Below are 22,398 nucleotides of genomic sequence, written 5' to 3'. Positions count from 1 at the left end.
CGTCACAGGCCGCAGCTTCGTGTAATAGTGTTCGTACCAACGCAGAAACAACTGTTTTAAATACTGTTCGCCGATATATCTCTCTGTTCTTGTAATCTGGTGCGAATCACAGAAAGGCTGCGTTACGCTTCAGTTCAATGGTCAAAGTAGTCACTTCCGTTCAACGGACAGACGGTTCTCGTTGACGATATTAAGTGAGGTATAAACTGTACTCTGAACCGATCCATCGATCGCTGCGAATTAAGGTCAGTTTAATGAAAAGAAACATGATTAAGTGTTTTCCTAGATCTAAGAATATCCGTGATGAAGAGCTTCGTCTTTGAAGAGGTGTGATACTGTCGCTATGTATATCCGAATAAAAGAATTCTAGTAATAAGAAGACAACTTGCCATATATTTTTAGTTATATAAAATTGTTGATTTTATCGCTTTACATTGCATAAGAATATGATTTTATTTAAAAAGTATCAATGACCTATTAAAAAAGTTCATTATTAGCAATACCACTTAACGACGAGTTTATAGTATATACATTTAAAGAAGTAGTTGACGTTTAAATTTTATTTTCTTTATTCCCTGAAATCGCTATAAAATGCAGCTGACTGCTGTAATCCGTTCAATTGGTACAAAGACCGTTCCCCGTGGCGGATCTATAATTATTCAGTATGTTTGTGAGCGATTCCAGGAACCATTCTTGGCCACTGGGCGAACGCCGCCCACTTAACAGTATTAATAATTGCAATAAGGAACGGGCATCCTTGCTGGGTCAAATTATCAGACAATTCACAATTAAGAGGCGGAGGGTGGAGACGTATAATTAAGGCAAAGTGACGGTACATCAGTGACAACCACAAGCATCTACCAGTGGCAGCTAGCGTTGCACTTACGTTTCCTTGTGCTTTCACGGCTTTCTAAATGCAATCTGCTCGCAACAAGCAACCACCATCAAGCAAAATGTCGTCCAGTTAGAAGAAAAATCAGTTTTTATGAATCACATTTACAGTATATCGATTTCCTTAGTCATTCTATCACGAATATACCGCTGTCCATAGGAATTTGAACACTTTGATTCGCATTAAAAATACACAAATGTTAATGAAATAATTATTGGTATTGAATTAATGGTAAACTAACGACCACAAGCACTATTTACTAATTTCTTATGGAAACAACAAATATATATTATACTTAATTGCGTATTTTTGGAATCAGTAATATATTGAAAGAAGGCTAGCCAAAGGGTATCTTATGCAATATAATTAACTCGATCGAACACATCATCACATTTTGCCTGGTATACCAACATAAAAAAAGATTGTACCTAATCAACGAAAATCCTATAGAAACAACTAGGACTGTGAAATCATGTATTGAATTGTTCGAAACATATCAATATTTTCCGTCCAATTTACTTAATATATAATCTAGCCTTTTGTATTTAATGTCACGTAAGTAACGTTGTTGTTAATATCCCAAAATATAATAAATTATTGCAGTTTAATTTTTTCATTAAACATTTAAAATCTTGATGGAGGTATGTTTCAGCTTACACGAATGTGTTTGACTATATACAAATATATACAAATATGAAAAGAATAGATGAAAAGTATGTTGTCTTGCTTACTGTCGGTCTCCTCAATTTTGTAATTCTAATACATTTTGCCAAAAATAGGCAAGTGTGAAAAATTAAAATTGACACTAAAACGGCAATAAAAAAGAATAGGTTCGGTCAGAACGATACATTGGAATTTGTTCAACGATTGTGCGAATAAAAACGAGACTCTGACAGATTCTACATTCCCATTCGCTACATTTCGATGCAACACGTCGTGCGCATCGCGCGTAACGCGTATCTAGCGACATGCGAACTCTGCTACTTTCCATCATTGGTTATTTATAGCGGACGCAATAATCATAAGTGCAATTCGTAACGATCTAACAAGACAGTCTACGTACACTATAACGTAAAAATTAAAATAATTAATATGATAAGAATAGATTTCAATAAAAATTGTATGGCAATTCTTAGTTTGTATGATTCTATGGATATCGAGAATAACAAGTGGAGTTTGCCATTTTATCTTCCCTTTTGTTCGAACCACTACTTCTTAGGGAAACGGAAAAAGTGGTGTGTATAAACAAAGGGGGGGGGGGGGTAAAAACGTGGATACGACGATATAGTACAGAGACGTAGAATTAAATACTGAAAAATCACGTGTGTCAGTTAAGCCATAGTACGAAAAACGTTACTGTGATAGAAAGAGAAACTACGAGGCGCAAGTAGTAACTACGAATATACTATAGGCGGTCACCCATCTTTCTCTGGTATATAGGAAGTAACGCATTGCACACACGAAAGAGACTTTAGCTCCGAACCATGTCACCAATAGTACCACATGTACAACATAGTATCTATTTTATCTTTTACATGAATTAAATTTTTATTTATATATAATGGTAATTATACATTTATTATATTATTAAAACAGAAATAATTTTATAATAAATACTGAAGCAGCTTTAGCGTAAATATCAAACGTATATTACTCTATTAACATTATAACAAAGTTATTAATAAAGTGCTGATATTTATACATTTTTATACTTCTATGAACATAACTAAAGATATATTAAAACATAACTGTTCACCGTGAAAATATAAAACCAGGTAACGGGCCCATAATTGATCTAGACGCGTTGCAACACGAGTACCGTATCGATGGAAGAATCTGCGATTAACTTCGAAGCGTACTAAACGCGCTTATCGCAAGATCGAACGATAACAAAAGCCTGCGCTACGTCCGTCCATCAGATCGTTGGCCAACCGTCTGGATAAGACGTTGTTCGACGCGATAATGGCAGGAAATTAATGACAGCTAAGAGGGATGGGAACGACGGACGGAGTAATGAAGAGATTGCTTTCCTTATTACCGTGTAAATTCATATTACTTTGTTGCATTAACGGGGACGCCAGCGAAACGTTCAAAGAAAGGGGAAGTAACGTGTCATGTGCTGTGAAACGTTTTAAATTGTAATTAAGAATACGATATACATATTTAACGTTAGTGAACGCTAGTAATTATTTAGAATTGCTGCCACCTTACCAATTTTGATGATTTTTTAATATGTTGTAGAAATTAACACTTTGAGCAACTTTTTCCTAGAAATAGCTTCCGCTTGGCCTTAGCTTCCGAGATATTCGCAGAAAATTATCGGTAGCACTACACTGAATTTTGCCTATAAATTATGCGTTCGCAACAGCATATACGTTAATATTAATTACCAGCCGCCATACGGCGCGGCGGCTGGATAAAATAAGGTCTAACCGAAACCTAATTCTTATCTTTTGTTTACAGTTTATATGCGTTTAGATTAGGCGTTATTTCATCCAAGCCGCCGCGCAGTACTGCGCAATTTATAAGCGAATTTCACTATAGTGGTACCGACAATTTTTTGCCAATAACTCGGAAACTAAGACCGAGCGTCGGTTGTATATATAAGAAAAAGTTGTTCAGACTGTTGTATTTTTACAACATTAAAAAGTCATCGAAATCAGTGAGATGAGCAACTTGTAAATAGTTAGCGAATTATTTTTATAGCTACTAAGCATACAGAATTGCTTGTAACGAAATTATTGTAGAATTTTGTTGAAATAAGAAAATAATTATACACATTCATTTTGAGAAAAATTTCGACCTCACAAACGAGACCTCTTCGGTGAATGTCTGTCATAAAATCGAGGTAAGAACAGATTCAAAAAAGACAATTACGAATTAATTATTGGATGTAATTTCTCATATTAGTAGATTTTGTAAATATTGCTTTACGATACATTTTATCTCTTCATCATTTCCATATCTACAATTATACGCAAAATGAGGATTAGGTAAAAACATAATAGTATCTCCCATAAATATATCGCAAAGTAGCAGGAACTAAGCATATAATTCTCTTCACAGAAGGAAGATCCCATGTAATATAATTTCACCGACAAACAGAATATTCAGAGCCGCGATAAATACCAGCACCTAGCGTTTTTGTTCTTCACATTGCACACGGAGAACGACTTAAGGGACCGCGTGTTTAATCGCATATTTAATACATTTAATAAACCCGTAGCTGGAAATTAAATTCTTCTCTTTCCTGCTCATTACGACCACCGGGAGACGACGAGGTGGGAAAAGTTTAATCCCTTTATCGTTACGATATTACGAGTGGATCGGTATTCTTGATACAAAGTCCTCGCGCAATTGTATAATCCCGGAAGGAAGAAAAACCGCGACTTGGCGGGATATTAGCAAGGAATAAAAGTATGTATATCTAACGTCTAGTATCATCGTTTCGACGATAACTTCATAAACGAAAGTGGCGATCTCTCGTCGGATTAACCTAATGGAATAAATTACTCGAAGCAGAAGGACCATTGCTGCTTTTTCCTCCTTTCGTTGCAAGACGCTATCGAATCTCATTACCCGCTGCTGTTCTCTCCAAGAACTTCGTTAACAAACGAACAACTCGTTGAACTTGATTTCGCCATTTTTCCCTCTTCGAAACTTAATCGAAAGACGATTTCTATCGGTTTTTCTTTCGTTACTGTGGCCATAGCATAGAGTATACATACGTAAAATGTGTGGTAAACATTTTGTCTATACTAAACAATCGTGTATTACAAGCTATCTAATTACATTAAACGTCATTTTTATTATAGAATATAATTCAATTTTGTAGAATCACAGGTTTTTCTCATTTTTTCTTCTGGTCGTTACTGTAAACAATTATCGTGTTGTCTACTACTTTTATACGAAGCTTGAATGTCTCACGAACAAGCATCATATCGTTTCATTCGTATAATATAAAAAAAAAAAAGAAGCATTTGTTTTCAAATGTTTCAAGCAGTTGATTTTTGCCCGCTTTTTCAGGTTGAACACTCACTCCACTGTGCATCGTTTCGTTCAAAGGGTCAAAGAGGAAATTTAAAACTTCATTTACCGGATCAGAACTTGCCCAAAGCTGTTACAGAAGACATTTCCCATAGATAACACATCGTCTGGTCGATATCGGATGTTCTTTAAAGTATTTTTCAGACGGGCCAGTACCTAAAAGCTCGCCCAGCAAAGCGCCGTAAAGGCGGATCAGGATTTACGAGCGAGGTGTGTGTTTGAAAAACAAAGCCTCTTTATCGAGAGACCCTCGACGGATTATTACATGACAGGATACGACATTAATGTCGCAAAGACTTCAGGTTCATGGATTCTCACGTGCAAACTGTATACCTTCGCACGCGTTTCAGCGATACGAGTACTATTGTAAATCATTTTTCTTGATGCTTCCATCACACACTTACTTCCTTCCAATTTAAACCTAATATAATATCTAATTGCTCTAAGTATCTTTCTAGCGTGGATGTGTATGAATTCTATATGCGTGCACATTGACTATCATTTATTTCGATGACATTCAACTTGCAACAAATCAATACGAACTTCCTGCCTAATGCGGTATAATTTCACAATCCACTATTTGTCTCTTCGATCCTCCAGAAACCTACATGATACAATATCCATAAATAGTTACTGATCATACTAATCATTGCTGTCTGTTTCAATTACCTCATCGAAAGCAGCGCAAACAAGCGGTCAAAAGGTCGAGATTTTAAAAGCACGAGCAGCCATCTCTCGCGCGACGCAAGGACTTTCATCTCACGACTTTGAGCCACTGTAAGATCGCAATTAGAAAGCCAGAATGCCGCAACGGAACGCGACATTCGTTACATTGACACGCTTTTATCTTTCAATTTACCCGCTCGTGTTGCACGATCACGATTTTCTCATAAAGGACTCAAACATCGGCGAAGATATTCGAATACCACGCACGGGTCGCCGCTGGTGTTCCGCTTTTCCATCTAATCTTTGATGGTTCGCCACAAGGGCGACCGTAGGAAAATTCTTCGGATAACAGTCTTGTCACCCTCGAATTCCTGGTTGCTTCGCAAAGACTATAAACGGATACGAAATTGGGACACTGGGTCTTGCAGTGACTACTATACCGATTCGTTAGTCATATCCTTATGAAAGATGGAAGGATTAAAAAGGGGACAGCAATCTGAGTGTAGTTTCATTTCGGCGAATTCGGGACAAGGTTGTTCATGCATGCGCGATTTCTGTTCTATTGTGATCGATGTTAGTGAATATTTTTTGAGTTGTGCGCTGAGATCAACGGATACTAAATTTTATTATTGGATTAAAATGGATGAGAAAGAATTTAGTGTATAATGATATATAGAAGCACCGAAGTTATGATAGTGATTTTAAGTTTGTTAGAAAATTATGGAACTACAGTTTAAGCTTATATTTAACACGTATTTTAATTACTATGTTTTAAAATGGACATTTTTCAGAAAGTTTGCAATAAATAAACAGAATGCTCAAATGAGTTATAAAATTGAGATAATAGCGGGGAGATGTATTTACACATATTATAGGTATTTTGAAATACTTGAACTACATGATTCTACAAATGTCAAGAATCATCGAACTCCTTCCATTTTTGTGTGGAAACATCAAAATGGAAAGATTAAAAGAGCTAGAACATAGCGAGGCTAGAAATATTTAGGAAATGAAAATATTCAACTATTTTCTCAATTCCATTCAATACATCATTCACTAAATAGTTCAATTCCCAGCATAATATTATTTTTAAAATTGGGAAAAATCAGTTAGTAAATTGCCATAAAAATAATTATCATAAAGTTGAATACTCCCTTGTATTTAGGTGGCAAGAAACAAAATGCAAGAATTCTCTAAAACAGGATTTTCACCTATAGATTTAATACATTCCTCACAATTTCCCAGCTCTTCTTCTACTTTGCATTCTTCGATAAATTGCCAAGCAATTATCGAATCCCAATTAGAGGTTGACTCTCCTACCCAATAGTTAGGGAAACCATTTAATTGAACCCTGTCAGAGGATATCAACAACGCTAATTACAAAAACTGATACACTGCATCAAGTAGAGTATCGATAGTTGACCACAGGATACACGAATATAAAAAATCCCAAGTAATTTCAACTCTACTGCGGTTATCGAATTTCAATGTATCAATTTCATTCTTGTTTTAATACGTAAAAAGATTTTTAATGTTTTAACAAAAAAGGAACACTAACATACATCCAATATCAAGGAATTACTCTAAGTTACATAATATTTAAATATGTGTATTTAATAACACAAAATATTCATCTGCTATGTATATAATAAACCAACTGTAGGAATAGGAATTTTATTTCTCACTGTTTTATTTCTTACTCAACAACAATTCATACAAATTTTTAAATTCAAGAGGTTTGTTAATAATAAAAAGAACAAATTATTTGAGCTTAAAATAATACAAATAACGCAGTAGGTTTAGCAGCACACGGGATTTCCTCGATAATTTTCCTAAAAGCGAAAAGAACTTCAACTTCTTCGAAACACTAAAATACCCGCAGACTTGGCAATTCGGGCAAATAACACGAATGTAAAGCGTTTCGCGATGCAGAGGCGTTTTCGCGCGGAAGCTAGGAACTTTCCAAGGGAGCAAACAGTCTATTGAGTAAATTGTGTGAAAGGATTAGTTTGCTAATGCCACCGACCATCGTGATAGTTTCCAGAAAGGCTCTCCACGTTCGTGGAAGCGTCATGAAAATTTCTCCTCCGTTTCCCTCCGACATCGCACGATTGAACTTGAAATATTTTTCCACGGGAAATAATCCTCAAGCTAACCCAAATGGTAAATTTCTCTCGCTTTATGGTTTAACAAGAACAAAGGTATGACATGTATGAAACCAAGTTCAAGTAACTGGAAACTTATTTGATTATTATTTATTTGACTTTGTGCTATTCTTTCAAATTTCTATTCTCTCGTCTTCATCGAAACAAGTCACTTTACAGAATTTGGAACGCTTCACTAATGTGAGTTTATCGATTGAAATTTGTGCATTCAAGTTTCGAGTAAAGTTGAGTTAACATTACATGTAAACTATTATCGTTGTTTCATCATTCTGGCGACTTTTGTGAAATCAATGAATTTCGAAGACGATGTGAAGCATTCTGAAATGGGTTTTCGTATCGACCTGAGGATAAAAAATTGGATAGAGTTAGAGAGAGGGTGCATGATATATCGGAAAATAAACGTGCCAATAAACGGAATTTATTGACACTATATTAAAATATAGTCAGCATCGATCTTCTTTATTACGTACTTTTCATATAGCTATCGAAAGTAAAATAAGTCGATTGATATACCGTGGGCGACTCAATAATCTTCGTATAAATGGATGAAAGTATATGTTTCCTGTTCCTTGTATTTTTGCAACGATATAAATTTTAAGAGTGCAGGAAAAGAAAACAAAAATATTCAGATAATTTGTATTTAGATAATAAGTTTCGGTGAAAATAATTAGATTACGTGTTCTCGCGTCAACCACGTAAGAATACGATTATTTAGCATTCTTGTTTACTAAGTTCCTTTACAATTCAAATTCTGCTTCTAAGATATCAGCGCACTAAGTTACGAATATATCAACGAAAACGATAAATATTTAAATATATGTAAACAGAGCGGTAAGAAGCTGCTCTTGTTAAATGGACATAAATCGTCGCTGAAATCGCGACGCGATGTCCCATATGAGGAATCTGTCGGCAAAAGCTTTCGCAATGATTTGCAATATCGCCAGGATATGCTCTCGAATGTTTTTACGAGGCATCAGTCGGCCGTAGGGGCAACGAACGCCGAGTAGGTTCTATTAGAACGTATGATATACCTCTCCTCATGCTGAGATAGCCGTTTCGCGAGGTCGTGTCTGAATAATTAAAGAACAAAATGAAGCTGCTCGGGGCTCTTTAAATGACGAACCTTCTTGTGGTAGCTAACGACTCGGCCGGAAGAAATCGGAAAAAGATAGAGCAGCGTTACAGCTATAATTGGTCCTCACTTTGAAGATCAAAGACTTCGCTCATATAGCCGACCGTGCGTAATTACACTATAGTGTTCTTCGTTGTGAGCTTGATTACACATTTTTACAAAGTTTCGAAAAGAATTCTACTACGTTGAACGTTGACGCTGGTTCGCCTGGAAAATGAAGCACAATTTGTGAACAAATTTCACTGTTGAGAATTCAATGTTGATAATTCATTTGTTTATTGTGCGAGTGTGAAAGTTCATGAATTGATAAGACTGCGTGAAAGAAGGAAGACCAAGTACGAGACTCGTGGGAGACCATGAGGGGTACGTGTGAAAATAGGATTTCTTCCAAGAGCTTGGATAAGTAAGTATCTTTATCGAATTGCAAATGAGTGAAAAAACGATATTTTTAATGATTAATAGTTACTGTAAAGCAGATACTTTCCAAAAGTATGAGGTTGTTAAAGAATAGAATATTATTAGAATATTATATAGAGCAAAATCCTTAAAAGAAGTTAATTGTTCCTTAAGAAATTCAAACGAAAAATATCTTTAAAAACTGCACATTGTTTTGTAAGGAAATCTAGAAAATAATAGGAAAATAAGTGACGCAACTATTTGCACGTAACTGTAATCGTGAAATTTCTCTGGCTGGTGTGACTCGATTGCAACAGAGTGACCATACAGAAGGTTACGAGTGCATAACGATCGCGGAATGCGACACAAGAAGCGCGCGCGACCGCGCGTTATGTAGCAACCGGTTTGAAATAACTCGCGCAACTCTAGGTCGCTCTAAAATAAAGAAAGCACGAGGTTTCGCTTTGCATGTCAATGAAACGGCGCGGTTGTTCCCGCGGAACGGCAACAAGATAAATTACATCGTAGCAAGAAAACATCAAATGCGATATGGGGACTGGGCATATATACAGGAATTAATAGAAGATCGCGTAGAGTAACAAATTACAGGGAATATGTATTACGCGGTCGTTTTGTTACGTTAATTTTGCGCAAACGTCACCCGAAGAAAACGCTCTGCAGTAAATTAATTAATTAATAGCATCGGCCGTTATTGTTCGCTGTGTGTCGGAATTTTTTCTTGTCTTTCGACTCTTTGATAGAATTGAAAACTGTGGTAGTTTGCGACAAAATAAAAGGAGAATGGTCAAAAGCTACTAAATTTGTAGCCTTTTAGGCTAAAATTCTTGTAAGACATCGTTCTATAATCGCCAAGGTACAACCAACATTTTACCAAAGAAATGTTATCAGAAAAATAGAAGGATGAAATATGATCATAATTCTTCATATTCAATATACTCCATCTTGTTTTAGAATACAAATTATAGTGATAATTAGAAATATACCTATTTTATGGAACATCTATATCGTACTAGCTTACTTTACTTTGTCGCGTTTCATTGTTGCTGATTAACAATTTGTGCTAAATGTCTTTACATACAACCTACATATATGAATATCGACTTTGCTTTAAATTTTTGCATTTCGTCGATTCATTTCGAAGTTACGATCTTCCGAAATCGAAAGGTTCCAATTCGCTTTTCGACACATCGTCAAGTTCAACATTTCTTACAATTTCCCAATTACATTTGCCATAATTGTACTTTCATGATACCTTAGATGCCTTGATAGGATTTTGGGTACCTGAAGATGTACAAATTTAGCGCTCATCATGCAGAAATGTTAAACCTCAAGGTCCAAACAGCTTTTGCAACCTGCAATTCAAAATGTTTCTATAAAACGAATACCGTCACGAGTGGGACTATATCAATCGATCTCGCCATTTAGAACAATGATCCTCGTATCGAGATGGTTCAGACTTTCCGCGACTAGAACGTGAAAACTGCGACGAGTCTCACCGTGATGAAAAACAGAGCGTGTAACCACGAGCTTCGTTTCACGTCTCTGAGAAGCATAAAATTTATTATCGCTCTGCTCGTCGAACGTTATTGATGGCGTCGACTAAAGTTAAAGCAGCATCCTCCTGGCTTATCCGGCGGAGTTGCTTATTGAACGGATGCATTAGCGTCAAATCGTGCGTAAACGATCGTCGCTTTCTATCGAGTAATTATAGATAATGTGGTATTTCGCTTGCTGCTCTCCTTTTAAGAAACTTCGTTTTTCTTTCGTGCTAAAAAAAGGCCGGGTAATGGAGAAAGGATAATTAGAAAAAAGTTTATCCATGTATCGGTCGAAAATAGCCAGAGCGTTGTGTTAACACTTTGTCGATGGGGCAAAATTGATTCATAGCGCACCTTCCACAACCTGTTATTGTATAGAGTTACTCGCTGGTTAAATTGAAAATATGTAGAATATCTGTGCAGATAGATAATCGTATAAAAGATAAAGTTTAATGTAGATTGAAAATAGAATTTATTTTAAGGCAGTTTGCTCGTGTAGGATTTTTTAAAACAGGATTTTTTCTTTCTTTTCTTCTTTAATTTGTGCTTTTCGATGGAATCGTAGATAATACACAATTTATTGTTCTACATAGTTACTTGCTACTGTATTGAAAACGTGTAGAACGTCTATGAGATTGAAGGCAGCTACAGAAGATGGAAGCATCATAGTAAAATGTACTTCAAGTGAGTATCTCGTGTAGAACTTTACAAAGAATTTATAAAAGCTGTGAAAATATTTTCTGCGATATTTGGTTAACTTTCTCGTTTCCACAGTAGCTGTATATAGGCAAAATGTTTTGAAATTATAAAATTAAATGTTACTCTTATTAGAAGATGTTCGTGGAACTATAGATAAGTTTCATTCCCTAAATTTTTAAATATCAAAATCTTCGTATGAATTGCTTACTTGTCATATAAATAGCAAATAGAAAAATTACTGACAGTAATTTGTGACTGTGAAATAACTTGAAAACGAGGGAATTAAAATTACACTCGTCCGACGACAGCAGACCAGGCACTATCAAATGCATGAAACTGAAACTGATGTGTTCTCCAAAAAAAAAAAAAAAAAAAAAAACGAACATTACTTACGTTTAAACAAAATCAAGGACGACGCGAAGATTTTTATCGCGAAAGGAACACGATAGAACATTCTTCCTGCATCTTTCATTACAGCATTCAGAAGAAACAGGGAGAACCTTCACCGGTGGTAATACTTCGACATGAGTGAAACAAAGATGATAGAAAATAAGGGGAACCAGCGAAGGCAATTCTGCGATTTCCGGCGGGGGTGAGAGTCGGCCTGTTATTGAAATAGTTTCGTCGACGGTATTACGCCGGTTGCCGAGCTAGTTTTCGTTCTCCTGTAGAAGGTAAATATTACCAAGCCGGGTCAAAGAACTAACCACGTATTTCTCGGATATCGAATGCGTTACGTCCACGACTGGGAACTTCGCTCACGAAATTAGTTCCGCGGTTAGTTTTCGAATGCGTTCTCACCGTTTCGTAGAAAATTGGATTCTCGCTAATTTCCTGGACAAAATTCGATTCGCGGGATCGTTACGGTATCGAGGTGCTTTCTCGAGTACGGCGGACGAATTTAAATTTTAAAACAGCACCTGGTGTAACGAGAAAGGGTGCGCGATCAAAGAGCCGTGCAACAGAGATTCTAAATGGAGATCGAACGTTAATATAGAAGCAGGGCGTACAGCCGAGCCCTGATTTTCTTTCCAAAGAAGATCGATGTAATATCGTAATTACCTCGCCGCTCTATAGGACATTCGATTATGCGCGTAAACCCCGTAGCTGACAGCTAATGTCAATGATAAACGATTCCGGCCTTGGTTGGCAATGTCGATACCGCTAAGAATATATTTCCAGGCGCAAGATCAATCTTATACGATTATCAGACAATGTTTGCAAAACTAAAAGGGCTCAAAGATCGTAAAGTAAGGCTCGTGGTTTTTGACGTATTAATTTGAATCTTGAGAATAGTATAATACGATCGATTCAAGAATTCAACATATTTTTCTTTATATTGTTTTATTTACCTTATCAAAACATATCTACTATACAATTTACTTTACAGATTTATTTACTTATATAATGGAAACTGAATTTTTTTTTAAATTGGATTTCTCTCTTTTATATGTCTCTCCTCATATTTCTTTTCGTATAACTAAAGTTTCTAATAGACAGTTTCTAATACATACAAACTCTTTATGGCTTTCTAATCTAAAAAAAAGACACACATTGGAAATAAATAATTTTTCACGTAACAAGCGACAGTTGAAGGACTCAGAGACCTTATTATCGATACTTTCGTGCCGACACGAACGGAATAAACAAGTCAGCAGCAGGAGAAAAGCCGAAGCATGGAAAATCCCATCGATTCGTCTCCCTTCCGTAAAACTTTCCAACTTTTCAACCGTTGGTACGAGTAGCTGCGACGCAACCACCATGAACACGCATTTCCTACCAGACCACCTTGCCGTTTTTCCACAAGCTACTTCCGATTCCTCGTTCAATATGCGATCGACACACGCGCGTTACACAATCAAACTTTCACGATCATGCGAAAATGGCAAGAATACGAGAAAAACTAACGCGAATCCTCTGGCCTCTCGTCACGGGAACGTACTGGAAGAGTGGAAGTTCTTGGACGTGAAATATGCGAAAGGAGAATTTAATTTACGTCTATTACTTACAAATTAAACACTTAAAATCTGTTAAGGTTATTTGATGTATGTGGAATCAAAGAAACGCGTGGGTAAATTGTAAGGTATTGTAAGTATATATATATGTGTGTGTATGTGTGTTTTTCCGCTCGACAGTAGTTCATATTCTTCCATAAATATTCAGATATTTATTATAAAAATTGCGTGGAAATAAATCGTGAAATATGCAAATACCAACGTCAAATAAACGCTATATTTACCGATGTAGATTGCAATATCTACTTAAACCTACAAACAGTGCAACCCTCGAACAAAATATTTGTCTATAAATCCATTCGTTTCTATTACCACATTTGGTAAAAGCCGAATAAATCAAATTGCTTCGAAATAAATTTTAAAAACAGACGCGTATGCAAATACATCGGAAGATTTATTTCGTGAAAAATAGTCCAGGACTTTTTCTTGCAATGTATCTATTATATCTTGCAATGAGCACAATTCTTCTTCAAGTAAAAAAGCACATTTTCTTTGCGCAATATTCTACTCATTGAGACTTTGACCCACTTTCACAGATTCAAAATATCTACCCCAAAATGTCCGAGACAATTTCTGTGAAATTTACCCTCATGTAACTAACATTACGAATAAGCACTCAAATGTGCACCCATCCGATAGAAGCTGGAAGGTCTTCCGGTTTGATCGGCGATATACATACATTTTCAGCAGCTTGCTGAAGAAACAGATGCGGAAGGGACAAGAAAGAAGAAGGGTGAGTGTTTCGGAGCGTCTACGACGCCACGACGTCTCATTGTTATGTAACCGTAGTCACCCTCCACGAGGAAGATCGTTTCTATCTCATCCCTCTCATTTTCCTTTTTACGATGTCGGGTTCGGCCTGCGTATTCATCGCCGAAGTGCTTCTCACCTTTAGGTTTCTCCATGGCACACCCTTGGGTTGAGAGAAATGTATATTCGGTGAAAGAAACGTAGTAAGAAGGTAAAATCAGGTAGATGTTAGGAACTAAAGTTGATAAAATTCGAAGCTTGAGCAAGTGAAGATTGTACTATAAAACTGCAATTTCGTTCGCTTATGAGAGCGCAAATTTAGAATTTTTTCCTTTCATCTGAAAAACCGAGCAAGCAATAGCAATCATTATAGTGCGGATTTTTATGCATTTTCATAGCAAATAATAGGAAAGAATGTGTAAAATACTTCAAACATATGTCGTGTTTGTTGATATTACTTTGCTAGGTGAAACAATTTTCTGCGAACGTTCCACTTTTTTAATTATATTCTCAAACATATGAATTTTCATAAAATCCTTCAGTCTGATTATCATATGAACAAATGATTTACATCGATAGTGACAAATACGTATTAGGCGCGTCTATAATTATTTGTACGATGTATGGTGTTAAATAGTGTAAGTAATTAAAGGGTAAGGATATTATACTTGACTAACACTAGAACTAGCATACCAGTCAAATCGACTGGGTTTACAATTTTATTTTAAAATTCCTATTTCATGTTATATCTTCTTTCCGCAATGATGTAATGACTTTCGCAACGATAACAAAAAGAATAATATAATGAATTTTATTTTGTTTTTATGTATTCAAACTGAAAATAATTTGGATCCAGGCTACTTATACCAATAGCAGCCAAATGACTGGTATTTGTCAAAGTGTAAAAGGGTCCTACAATCTGTTTATCGAACTCCAATTAACCAGTTTCCTCGTTTCGTACAACTTTCCACACGTTTTTCAAATTTTTACCGCGTATCCTTCGACGTGACGATATCAGTTATGAGGAAAATTGCGAATCGATCGCTGGATCGCTAGATGCTAACACTAGAAATACCACAGCAGTCAAAGCGACTGGTTCTACAATTTTATAAATGTGTCAACCCTCGTTCAGGGATCCCAAATGGATTAATAATAGCAAAAATGTACTACATAACATGGAATTGCTTCTGTAATAAATCAATAAATATAAAAATATTTTATTATTACGTATTTTTAAAGACCAGCTTCCTGTTAACTATCGGTAGTTCTAGTGTTAAAGATACGTAATTTCTAAATTGTTACTGAATGTTAAAATCAAATAAAATTGAAAAAGAATAAATAGTAAGGATATGTCATGGTGTATACAACTTTTATCGCATGACATAAAGAATTAATTTTTACTGATACTGCAATTGTTATTGAACCAGAGTCGACAGAGATTTAATAGCGTAAAGTTTTAATGAAACATTGTAAACAGTAAAGTTTTAATGAAACAGCTTCTACAGCCAACAAGAAGAACGTAGGACCCTTATAGGTCGTCGATTTAATACAAACTTTACACACTGATAAATTTCGTCAGATTGTTTACAAAAATTCCATCAAAGTGTCTAGCACTCAATATTTTATGAACTATTCGTAATCAGAAATCTCACTGCGTTCAACTACGCTTCAATTGAAATATCGAAAAAGTGGCAGCACGATGCGGAGGTAATTAGTTCACCTTGTGCGCTCGAAGGGAACGTTTAGCTCCTTATACTCAGTAATTACTTTATTCAACGTATAAATGTAATTGCTTGATTCAACAGAGATGTCTGTACAGTTCCAGGTACAGCTATATCAATGGCTATCGTCGTTAACCGTCTTCATTCTCTTATATACCTTGAGCAATTTACCACCCGATCACGTTTTTCTTCCTGAAGAAACAAGAATTTTCTTCAGTTTGAAGCAAATAAAAAGAATCGTTAACAAGTGATTTCTCCTTTTAATTTTATACTAAAATTTTGTTCAACGCTTTGGGGTCTACTATTGTCTACTATTAGCCATCGATTTCCATTTTTATACAGATACTATACCCCATTCTGATTCCAAAGTTACAAACCTCTTCCTTTTTAATAAAATTTTCGAAAATTGTACGTTCATCTGAAGGTTGATATTTTCTGGTTTCAGTTTACCTAAATTCTGTTATACTGAAGAAAAAAATCGGGTTACAGAGGCTTAAAATATTGAATAATAAACTGGCCAAGATGGTAAAAAACGAGAGGTTTAAATTACTCAGAGAAGTACACCGTTTGAGAATAAACAGAAATTAACAATAACGAATTTTATTTTGACTCTTGCCACATTTTCTTCGGCTATATTATTCGTGTTCGTTCAATGAAAATTAATTCTTAGTAAACAAAAAAAAAAGGTTGGAACATGTAAATTCTTTTCCTTAGAATTAAAACGAGATTAAAACAAAAATGGTCTAAAAATCTGAGAATTGAATTAGTCTATGATATTTCTATATCTCTCACAAACTACAGGTACGTCGAACGGAGACGATGATTTCCTTGTTATCACGTGGCGCAGCTAAAAACGCCGCGGAAACCTGAAAATGTTTGTCCTTTAAAGTGGCTCTTCCGGCGCCTTTCGCATCGAGGTAAATATAAAGTAGGCCGGGCATTGCGAGCCATGTTCCTAGCGGAAGTTCGCTTTCGTACACCAAATAACAGCCAGTCCCCGAGCCCGATGCCGTGGAAAATTGTGCCTGGTTCGCGGTTTCCGCCACCAAAATAGGAATTCGATATAATGCTTTGAAATGTTCGGGACACCAATCGAAGCTTCCGCAAGCTTTCCGAGATTTTTCGACAAGTATGGACCACGGTAAAAACGAAAAATTCGATTATCGACAAGAAATTATTTTCTTTTGTTAAAAGAAATATAAGAAATGATTATATTGGCTGTACAATAATTTCAGTACACATAAAATTGGAATTTATAAATGCATAAGTATAAATTTGAAATTCTATTACTGTACGTTAATATTAAGTTATTGATACTTATTAAAATTCGAAAAATACCGTTTCTGTTGTGCAATAAATAAGATACTTGCGGCTATTTTTGTGGTAATTTATAGCAGCAGGATATCGTATACCAGAAGCGAAAATTAAAAAGTTTGAAAGAAAAGGACGAAAGAAATCAAGATAAGAGATATATAGATAGATAGAAAGTTTCGAGACAGTGGTTTTATTGAAAAGTTTCATGATGTATTAAAAGTTGCGAGGCTCTTTTTACAGCCGTGAATAGTTGGGAATGATAATTACGTAGGATGCATAAGGGCGGCGACTTCTGCCGACGAGTCGTCTTGTTCGAATTTTTGAAGGTTACAGAAAGCATTATTCCTCGGTCATGATTCAATCGATGACCTAAATACTTCGCGTGGGTCGTCGCCAAGTCAATGCAGAATAGAATACTTCTCGTTCGAATAAAGTGTCTCTTCTCAATTCCTATGCATCGTGCATACGTCGTACAATGTGGTTTACGTGATTTCTTATTTGTCAATCAACGCTTCCAACGCTTACTTGTATTTGTTGATCAAAGCTTTGAGTTATTGTACATTTGAGGAAATATGAAAAACTTAAAAAGAAAACTAATATTATAGGAGCAAAATAAAATTGGTTAAAATATAGATATTTCTGTTTCATAAGTTTAGAGGAATCTTTAAACGAAATCTTTAATGATATAATTCTCAATCTCTTAGATATAATCCTTTCTTTATTATTATTTTTATTATATCTCAATATGCATGGCATATTCTCTAATAAATTGATTCATTTGAAATATGAAAATAAATTGTATCGTATGTATATTTGGAATAATTCGAATCAATCCATTTTAAACAATTTTTCAATAATTATATTCTTTGATAAGAATAATACCTTCGATCGACTCGTCAATGGACTAAAATGATCCAACCGATTTTTCCGTTCTAAGGATAAAAGGATAAAGGACAATTGCAACATTGTCTTCCTATCAATACCCACAGAAACTAAATGAGATACCATCTCTTTTAAGATCTAAAAAGTATCAGATTATTAAAAAAATATTTAACTGATGGCAAGAACATTATTTAATAAATCAGTAAGCTAGATTCGGATCGTCTCATTTTTATATAGTAATCAAGATCCTTGAGATAACAACGTAATGGACGTTCGCATCAGAAATTCCGAAATGCGATACTGCATTATACATTTCCGTACATTTATATACATTTCCAGCGATAACCAGCTTTCCGTTTTATTTGATCCTTTATGCACATCACGTATTTTTGCGTTGGCAAGCTCGATGTACAGCGGAGATGCCTCTATAAACGGGGATTCCATTTTATGGTTTCTCGATTACCCCATCTCCCATTTATTCGACGTACCTACGTATTAAGAAATAGGTAACGATGGGACGTCGTTACACCGATCAATGGTGTTATGTATATCCTTGCCTGTATTTATAAGTGCCTATAATAAGCGCCGAGAATAACATTAATACTGTAAATATGCTTACAAGGAGCCATGTGTCGAATAATAATTTAATAACGGGTAAACATTACTTTCGTACAAATTCCTTTCTAAACTATATAACGTTTATGTGTGTAGCTAAACTTGAAATATTAATATAAATATTTTAAAAGGATAAGATAAGGAACCATGATGAAATAAATAGATTACAAGTAAATAAATTAAAATATTGATAAAAATAAGATAAAGTGACAATAACATGATATAAAATGACATGGATATGTAGGTATAATATTTCACTCATACCGCATAAAATATAATTTTTAATTCCGTCACAACTCGACGCATTTTGTATAAATAATCACGATCGATTGCTGGCAGTTAGCGGAAAGATTTGATAAATTCATTCGTTCGATGAATTAATTTGCGACACGCGTATCTCTATGTCGCAAGTGGTTGCAGCGATCAATGCAATCAGATTAATGGATTTACACGGTCGACGGGCACAAAACATTTTGGATATTTTTTAACAATCAGATTGTAACGTCCCGCCGTCGTTAATGGAATGCAGGAAATGGAATTGTTCCGAAAGGTGGAACTTCCTTTTTTCATCCTGTCGCAAATTAAAAAGAGCAGATTGTCAGTATTCGCCGATTCGGTTGACAAATCGGCGTTTCTGACAATGCAATGTAAAATAATCGAATCCTCAGTTGTTATTCTGCTTTATATCGAATTTGCTGGCATCGAAAGCACGAAATCGACGACACTATATGATATTATGTAAAACGATACGTTCTTTTGTGGTAGCGCTTCTCGTACGACACGTGGACAATCATTTACCAATAAATTGTTTGGAAGAGATCGTATCGCATACAAAGAAATAAATGTGAAATATTGTTCATAAAATAAGCGAGAATTGCCAAAATAACACGATCAATACGAGAAAGATAGGAAGTGGCAAATCTATTTTTATAAAAGTCTATGCAATATATATAAATAACACAATTAAAAAAAAGCATATTACTTAATGACAACAGATTATTCTCACTAGTCACACTAGTATGTTCTTCACATTTAAGAAACTTTGAAAATTTCGTTTGCTTCATCTGGTACAGAAACAAGACCGAGCAATTCGATTGAAATCTCATTAATTTCAATTTCATAATGAAGGAATAAAATCTTGCTAAGAAAACCTGATGAAAAACTTGATGAAAAATGACATACCATCTTTAAAAGGGCCGAATCGCAACAAGCTCATCTCATCAAGCACCGGCGATGTTCCACGATGTAGCGACAGTAGATCAACGAGTATCCCGAAACAATTCACCGGTATTCACCGGTACTGGAACAGGCTGGCGAAAACAAGGTTCATGATGACGCGATCGAACTGTATGCGGCGTCATGCGAAGTAATAAGGCCGGGCCGAAAGGTTCCCCGTTAAGTCGTTCCTCATCGTCGCGATACCGTTCGTCACTTTCCACACGGAAGTTCTTTGTTCAATCAATGGCCCGTTTCACCGAGTCCTGTTGAATATTCACGAAACGATCCCACGAAGACGATTTGCATGCAGCGATTTTATTGCGCGTCGTGTACTCGCGAGCCGACGACAGGTCGACCTGGACTATCTCTAAAGCTGCGTTTCAAGCGATAAGGCCGAGAGAGAGGTAAGGGCGTCTCGCAGAAGAAGATTTTATCGAAGGTCTCCGAGTCGATCGATGAACATACTCTTTCATCCAGCCCAGGTTCGAGAGCAACATCGAGACGCCTCTTCAGATTCTACGATTCGCCTGACTCATAGGACAAAGAGAAATCTTTTTCACGAGTCGCTGCGCCAGTAAACGACCGCCTATCCTTTGTTCCCTCGCGTTCGATCGTCGTCTCGTGACAAACCACGCGGTTTCACACGTGAGCACTTTTAATCGCCAGACGTTCGACGGTCAGCTGAAATGGCCTGGAACCAGAGTTTCGATGCAATCAATCTAGTCGTACCGCAGAGGTGACCAGTTAATCAGTGTTTCGCCTGTGTTGTCTCCGAGTTGCAGACTTCGTGAACTGGTTAATGAGCAGTCCACACGTGAAAAACACATTCGTTACCGCGATACGAGGGTAGGAACAGTATTTAAACAAGCTTCTTTAATCAACGATAGCTCGTACGAACTCAATTTAGAACGCGATTAGTAATTAATCAACCAACCACCACATTACGACCTCCGTGCGTGTCTACTTTCACACTGTCAGTCTATTACACTATGACTGTTACCTTACACTATATAAGCTAGGAGAAATTGAAAGATTAGAAGCTTTCTCTTATTGGTAGCAGATATGATTTCCCTGTTTGTTTTCCTCGACGATGCACTTGAACCGTATCGCGTGACGATACATCTTCCATCGATCCACGGAGTACAGCTAATCCAATATATTTAACTAACGCAGCATGATATCGCAAATTGTCCACCGCGAGTGTAATCACACCTCGGAGACTGATGTTTCGCGTTATTACGTCAATTTAATGTACTTAGCAGTCTCTCGATTTAATCACTCCACGTTGATTATTCTACGTTTCAACGAAACGACGCTACGTCTTTTAGACGGAGACAATCGTTGAGCGTCGCTCTTTGTCTTATCTGTCTTTTAACGTTTACGTTCACTGTTTCGCATCACTGTGTTGTCACCAATCTTTCATATGGTTAGGAATAAAAGCTTCGTATAAAAGGAATCTTCGATAAATAATTCAATTAAAGAGATTCGACAAAATTGATCCAAAACATCTAAAAATGAAAAGTGACAGTGAAAAATATGGAAAAATGAAGATAGAAGAATACGGAGAGTCTGAAGGTTAACGAAGTCGATGAGCAATAGCGAACGATCCATTGACTACGACATCGAGAAGAGGCGTCGCGCCATTAACTAGCGTAACTCGTGGAAGAATGTCGAGTGGCAAAACCACGTACGGCCGTCTTCGTCAACGGTATCCGGTGCACTGGAGCTCGACCTGGTCGAGCTGTTTACATCGTGCAAGAACGTGGCTACCACACCTTGCCGGGCTTCCGTCACTTCAATTATACCAACACACCGGAGCCATCATGAACTACCCGCTTCACACAACGATAGGAAAGCACCTTTGTGGCCAACAGAGCGGCACTTGATTGGCAGTGAGCGCGCGACATGGTGTATCGTGCTCGTACCAAGCTGAGAATAGACTGGTATCGATGCACAATCTATAGGGACTGAACTGACGCAAATAGGCTGTAGTACTTGCAGACTATCGCGGGGAGGAAGGTCATGGGATCTCGATCGTGCTGATCGATCCAACCGAGACATTTCATCGCGTGTCCATACGAATTTCATATCGTTTTCATGAGATTTCGTATTATTAGTAGGTTTCGTATCATTTCGTAATTAACGAAATGGAAGGATTGCGTACACTGGCTGACGAAAATATTCAGACTTACTATAGAACATATTATGTGCGATATACAAGATGTCCCGTTGTTTAGTGTACAAACTTTGCCAGTGTATTGCGTAGGTAAAAATGCAACTAAAATCTCTATTAAGAAGTTCTAACGAAATATGAAACTTGTGTCTGA

General features: G+C 36.3%; 1 protein-coding gene across 7 annotated transcripts in view; it reads right to left on the bottom strand.

Annotated features, from left to right (window-relative positions):
• LOC132905063 (phosphatase and actin regulator 4B) overlaps positions 1–22,398 on the bottom strand; it is a 397,089-nt gene that overhangs the window by 332,927 nt on the left and 41,764 nt on the right. The window contains exon 1 of one of the 7 annotated variants that reach the window (XM_060956006.1): positions 20,036–21,866. The exons of the other annotated variants lie outside the window; for them this stretch is intronic. Coding sequence (XP_060811989.1) covers positions 20,036–20,069 — 34 coding nt within the window. The 5' untranslated portion in view covers positions 20,070–21,866. Of the gene's footprint in view, positions 1–20,035; positions 21,867–22,398 lie in introns of those variants that run through there. 7 annotated transcript variants of the gene reach the window in all.

Source organism: Bombus pascuorum, chromosome 3 (assembly GCF_905332965.1).
Source record: "Bombus pascuorum chromosome 3, iyBomPasc1.1, whole genome shotgun sequence".
NCBI lineage: Eukaryota > Metazoa > Arthropoda > Insecta > Hymenoptera > Apidae > Bombus > Bombus pascuorum.
The sequence above is the reverse complement of the archived record's forward strand: the minus strand, read 5'-3'. Positions and strand labels throughout refer to the sequence as shown.